This window comes from Haplochromis burtoni, unplaced genomic scaffold, assembly GCF_018398535.1.
Source record: "Haplochromis burtoni strain Fernald_Lab_line unplaced genomic scaffold, NCSU_Asbu1 Contig_1064, whole genome shotgun sequence".
Lineage (NCBI taxonomy): Eukaryota > Metazoa > Chordata > Actinopteri > Cichliformes > Cichlidae > Haplochromis > Haplochromis burtoni.
Genome location: NW_024583425.1, coordinates 68,942 through 75,635, shown reverse-complemented (window position 1 = coordinate 75,635; position 6,694 = coordinate 68,942). Strand labels below are relative to the sequence as shown.

Sequence of the window (6,694 nt, the reverse complement as noted above, 5' to 3'; positions counted from 1 at the left end):
ACCAAGAATGCTGATCCATGCACAGCCACTGGCTGCAAGTGGCCCAAAAGTGGAAGCCACGTCACTGTACCTGTCTCCATCTCCTCTGTATATTGTAAGCAACACAAACTTTACCCTTAAACACTGACTTCAGATATTTTTCCCTTGGATGCTCATTAAACTTGTTGTCAGATGTCATCTTTATTAAAGAGTTAAAAGACAGACCAGGAAACACGAGCTGTTTAGGCTGAAGGATGAAATATGTAATGAATCAAATAGATATATAATTTAGGTTGTTTCTAGAATAGGTCACTTGAACTGAAATTATGTAAACTGAAAATAATAACATGTTTAGAAACCAGCTTCACAGAGAAAACTAAAACTCTGTGACAACTACAGCAAACAGATCCACAAACGTGTCAAATTATGTTTTCATTTAATGTTGATTTCCATTCTCCTGGGAATGGAAGCATGGGAAGTATGAGAGTTATGGGGATATCGACTCTTTATGTTTAAAATTCCCTGTTAAATATGGTGACTAGCAAGTACAGGGAAACTCCACACACAGAAAGCCAACACAACCTTTTTACAATGCGGTGACACCACTGATGTTGCCACATGGACAGCTGAAACTGTTTGTTATACTTGTAATTTTATTGTCACAGTGGCAGTGTCAACAGTCTCCTAAGCACGGTTTAGATTGCTAATATTAAATATACAGACGACTGTCAGGTGTCACGTGATGAGAGGGGAAGCACGAAAATATACATAAACATTGCTAAGCTGTTGAATTTTTTCTCATAAAGCATGTCTGAGAAATTCAACTCTATGCATCAAATAAAGTACACATGAAGGTGATGCAGTGTTACTGTTGTTCAAAGAAGCTCCTCAGTAGACTCGTATTTGTTTGTGCAGCCACCCAGGAGCGCAACATCATCATCAGTGCCCTGCTCACCTTCCACGAGTCCACCTGCATTCGCTTCGTCTGGAGGACAGACCAAGTCAATTACCTTTACTTCTTCTCTGGAGAAGGGTGAGAATGCACTCCCTGTACTGACACTGTATGACAAGACAGGACTGACACACTCACGTCCTCAAAACCCTTTAAAATGTAAATAATTATTGCAAATATTCTATTTGTATCATGTGACAGCTCCATCCTGTGCTGAAATTCTACTGTAAAATGTCCAGCTTTATTATTGTTTGCTACTATATGAAATGTATACCCTTCATAAGAGGGTAAATAGCATTTTGACGATCTGTTCTCTATTATTTCACATACTGTTTAGTCCACTCGTGCCAGGACTAGAGACTGGCATCTTGTAAGGCAATAAGATGAATCTGGGGTGGGTTGTTAAATGATCAAGGGAAAACAGATCTTTAAAAACCTTAGGAGATTGGTTAGACCGGTATCTTTTTATTTATTTTGGCTGATAGTATTTAACTGTTTGTGTGTCAATCTCAATCGTTTTTTAACAATCTTACTGTGTATCAGGTGTTATTCGTACGTGGGCCGTCAGAGCCGAGGACAGGGAATCTCCCTCCAGAGAAACGGTTGCTTGTTCCAGTCAACGGTGCAACACGAGGTTCTTCATGCTCTGGGCTTCCACCATGAGCAGGTCCGCTCCGACAGGGACCAGTATGTGAAGATCCTCACCGAGAACATCATCCCGGGTCAGCTCAACTACACAAACCTTTGGTTACACTTCACATTAGTCCAGGACAGCAGACACTCTGTTTTATACCAATGAGCATTTTACAAGTAAGCTGTGCTTTTCCAAGCTCAGCAGATAAGACAGCAGTGCATCCGGTATTCCTTTGGTCCCGAGACTCTCAAACCAATAATAATAAATGTTTGTAAGACTTCAAAGGCATCATGTCAGGAATGTAGAAGTATCTCAGTCACTTTATTTGACGGGAAATAGAAAGTGTGGAAGTAACAATGCAACATGGAGTAACTACTAAGCATGATACTTTACTGCTTGGGGGGATACAAAATAGTAAAACCAATTATATAGTAGTAAATAGTCTTTTGTGAGTATAAATAGTAGATATATGTCTTCATGATATGGAAGCATTTATTCATGTACATGTAAAAAATGTTTTGCCATAGCACTTTCTTTGTTGCTCTGCAGTAGTCTTTCATGTTTAACTTTCTTCCTCATTTTCGCTCGGAATGTAAATGTTATATTGTAAATACGTCACGGCTGGTTCAGCAGTCATGTGGTGTTGTGAGAAAAAGGATCCAAAATGCAGGTACTGGCTAGGGTGTGAGTGAGTGTTTATTTATAGTAAAAGCAAAGTACAAAAACAGAAAGAGCGGAATGGGGAGTTAACAATACCTAAACTGGGGAAAAGTAAAGAACTAACCTGAAACCATACACACACGGGATGAAGAGCAAAAATGGCACAGAGAATGTTGGGCAGAGAGACACAGAAATTACACCCGGTTACACAGACGACGCAACGAGGAACACAGGCAGGCACACGCTATACACACAAGGTAATGAGGGAATGACATACCAGAGGGGAACACAGCTGAACCTAATTAGACACGACGAGACCCAGACCTTCAAAGTAAAACAGGAAACTCAAACTGTTTTACAAACACAAACTCAGGGACACAAACAGAGCACAACAGGGAAGAACTCAGGTGGGATAATAAAGCACTGAACACCAGAACCAAACCCTAACAACTAATACAAAATCATCAATAAGCTCAAAACACTGGGTCACCGACCCAGGGCCATGACAAAATATACCAACATGCAGACCTTATGGTTAGATAATTGTCATCTTCACAGAGCTGAGAGCAAAGATTTGTAGTTGAATATCGTGGCAGCCACGACAGAGTAACATTTAAACATTTGTCTCCTGGAAATATCTGTGCAGGACAAGAGAGCAACTTTGAGAAAGTGCTTACCAACAATTTGCAGACTCCCTATGACTTCAACTCTGTCATGCAATATGGCAGGTGAGTTTGATGGAGCTTGTAAGGTGTTGTGTTACCTTTCATGTTTTGCATTTTCTGAGAGAAAATGTCATCCAGAATTTAAAAAACACGGATTCATTGCTAGGATTTTAGTGTGACTATTCAATACTTTTAAAGGCCTATTTTCTCCCCTGTTCATAAATATTCTTTATATAAGAATGAATGCTGCATATATGAGCATGGTACAGTCACAGTATATGCTGTCGTTTGTTCTTTTAGATACTCCTTCTCCAGGAATGGGCAGCCAACGATTGTTGCTAGGTCCAATCCTAATCTTGACTTCGGAAATGCTTTTCAGATGAGCGCCAATGACATTGCTCGTATAAACAGGCTTTATGAATGCTGTGAGTAATTAAGACACACAATAAGACAAAACAACAAACATACTTTCTTTTTGTAAGAATCACATACTTCACAGTACTCACTGGATTTCATCATTTTTTCTCAAACCAGAACTTTGGCATGACAATTCAACTCTATATCCAAATACTTCAGTTCTCAAAACATCAGGATTACAAGAAGGAGCATGTCGTCGATGCTGCAAAAATATGAAAGAAACAGGAAATGTGCTGCAAAGTTTTGCAAATATGTCACATTTGTCACAATTGAGAGATCAAGATCTGAGTCTTTGTGTTAGAGAATATGCTTATATGCCAGAGGGGTCATTATGTTTCTCATCTTTGTTAGTCAACTATGACTACCTGATTTCTTTCTTCTTTCTTGTAATTTGATAATAATTCAGATTCTAATTGTAAATGATGCAGACATAGCCCCAAGCCTTGTGACCACCACTCGCTTCAAACAATAATCCTGGAATCATCATGATTGTTGTCTCACTCTGTAGTAAATTAAAGTAATATTAGCATGACATGTCTAACATTAGCCATGTTGAAATCATCCAGTCAAACTAAGGAATATTTAATCCCAGCATACATAACTTTGGCAGCATCGTCTCTTTTTTTTTTTTCATGCCATCTTTTTTCTTCGGGTTGCTCGTCTCTTTCTGTAATAAAAGTTGAATCGAATAAAATCCCATATTTCCAGCAAAAGGGGGCAGTGTTGTTTCATTATTTTACAGAGATGTAGAGGACAGTGCAGTGTATCCCCAAAGTCCTTAGAGCACCATGATTGTTTAAGCTTTATCACAGCAGGTTTCTTTGAGCAGTGTGTTCAGCTCAAAGTTATGTTAGAAATAGCTGTTGTGGTTAAAGTTGGACAAAATGTTACCAGTGACTTTTTCAGTGTGCAAGAAATGCATAAATTTGACTTTATAAATAAATGTTCCGCATTTAAAACCTGAAAAATCATAACAATATTATTGAACAGGGTATTAGAAGTATGTAAAGCAGCGCCTGCAGAAGTGTTTCTTAAGTTAATATTTATGCAGCATTGTAATATCGTAGCCAGTCAAAGTCACACAAATCTTTATTTGTGGGTCCAAAAGTCCCACATTTTACTCATTTAAGTGAAAGTTAAAATCTGCAAATTGTAGATTATTGTCACAATACTTTTCTTTTTATCAAAATGTCTTTCTCAACATATCTTCCCTCCTTTTTCTTTAACAGCAACAGAATTTTGTAAAAAATATTTTTTCTCGGTCAACTAGTAGCTCTTGTAAAAGTGTGTTTAGGCTCATTATCCCGCTCCAGTATCAATAATTCTCCAGAACGATTTCAACCAGAGAGGGAAACATACTACTTCCTCCAGAACAGCCAAACTTGAATATTCCCACCACCACCATGATACACCGTACAGTTATGGGATCCGATTATTTGTCACTGTTACTGTTTCTACTAGTTCAGTTCACAAAGTTGCCTTTGTCTGTTTGTCTGTGTAACTAATTAAGTATACAAGCTGGGAATGTTAAATGGTGGCATTTAAGGAGCTGCTGGCTAACAGCTTAGTTTCCTGGTCTAATGCTGAGTGACAGCTACGTTTTAAGGTGAAATGATAGTTTGGAGATCTCAGACACTTGGGGAACAAAACAAATGAGCAGCATAGAATGACGCTCAGCTGAGGTCCCATAAAATACTGCCAGCCCTTTTGTCCTGCAAGTCGCTTTGTAACCCACCTTCACCCCAGTTCCTTTTTTTTTTTTTTGGCCTGTCCCGTTTGGCTCTTTTGCCATCAGAATTGTTGTCCATTGCATGCTGTGTATGACTCAGACATGCCCAATATGCTCTGTGGTGGGGTCTTGTTCCTGCTCTCACTGCCTTTAACTTATGCACAGGAATATATGGGAAATGTTAATATACATGTAAATGACTAATGACTGATTCTACTAGAGTGCTCCTGACACATAGTTTTGGCTACAACAGTTTCAATGTCATACTGGAAAGCCTTTGGGTCAGCTGTGACTAAACAAAGGCGCACAAGTCTTGTCCTTGTCCACAGACATGTACTGTTTACTAAGGGAGTGGGAGTTTTCTTTATTTTATTTTTCATATGAGTTCTTTAAAAAGCCAAATGCTCTGGGTCTCCTTTGTCCAGCTGATGGACAGAGCCCACATAAACAGAGCATTTCTCTATACCTTTCTCTGTGTTTCTCTTTGCATCTTTGCTGTTTATTTCACTCAAGTGAATCATCACTCAATGGTAGTGGGCCTCGGATCCTAGCTCAGTGCACTTGTGCAATCATTTTCGTAGTAAAAACTAAAATTAGGAGAATTTTTAGCACTAGCAGAAAATGGATTCCCATGGAAAGCTTTATTTTGAAAGGTGTCCCGCTCATCTAATGTGCTGCAGGCATCCACGCACTCAGATATGAGTACAAATATGTTCAAATAAACACCAGCAATCCCTACAGTGTCTGGCTCTGTGTGTTGTTCTGTGGCTGAAACACAGAAAAAATTTTGCAGCCCAGTCTCCTGCTAAACAATTGCTAAACTCCTGTGATCAGTGGTTTTCAGGAGCGGGGCATTTCTCCATAGCTTGGTTGTAATGAGTGGTTCTTTAAGATACTTTTACCTTCTTCTTAGCTCCAAGCAGTCTGTCCCATTCACCTCAGAGAACTGCCACTCACTCAATATTTTCTCTTTTTTTGGACAGGAACACATCATAAATAGGGTGAGTAACAAAACACATGGCAGTTTAGGCTGCAGGAAGCGGGCATTTGGTTAAATGAAAGAGACAAAAATAAATACAGAATTAAAAAACACCACTCAAAGTAGACTCCAGAGTCTCCCATCTTTTTTTAATCTAAAGTCTAATAACAGAGCCAAGAGGTATAAAAGAAAACATCATCTGAGTCCACTTCATCTGTTGGATGCTAAAAAAAATCTTGTATGTCTACGTATTTATGTATGTCGGCAATTGTATGGATTTGTCTCTTGAATAATTAAATTATTGGTTAATTGCAGTAGTTGAGGAGGTAAATTCTATCATCAACTAATCAGCGTTGATTGATGCTGGGTCTGCCCATGCTGGAGAGATTATATCTCTCAGGCCTGGGAATGCCTCGGTGTTCCCCCAGACAAGCTGGAGGAGGGGACTGGGGAGAGAGAGTTCTGGGTTTCTCTGCTGAGGCTGCTGGCCACACAACCTAGCCCTGAATGCACAGGAGAAGATAGATGGATTCATGGATGGATGGATGGATTCAAGGATGGGTCGACGGATTCATAGATGGATGGGTGGATGGATAGATGGATGGATGGATTCATGGATGGATGGATGGGTGGGTGGGTGGATGGATGGATGGATGGATGGATGGATGGATGGATGGAT

The 6,694-nt window shown here is 39.5% G+C and overlaps 1 protein-coding gene across 1 annotated transcript in view; it reads left to right on the top strand.

The window, feature by feature from the left end:
* LOC102310348 (high choriolytic enzyme 1) overlaps window positions 1–3,323 on the top strand; it is a gene marked incomplete at its 5' end in the record, with an annotated part of 6,400 nt that extends 3,077 nt beyond the window's left edge. The window contains 5 exons of the mRNA XM_005951772.3: window positions 1–94; window positions 895–1,012; window positions 1,475–1,653; window positions 2,872–2,953; window positions 3,191–3,323. Of these exons, the coding sequence (XP_005951834.3) occupies window positions 1–94; window positions 895–1,012; window positions 1,475–1,653; window positions 2,872–2,953; window positions 3,191–3,323 (606 nt within the window). The remainder of the gene's footprint in view (window positions 95–894; window positions 1,013–1,474; window positions 1,654–2,871; window positions 2,954–3,190) is intronic.
* Window positions 3,324–6,694: the final 3,371 nt, after the last annotated feature.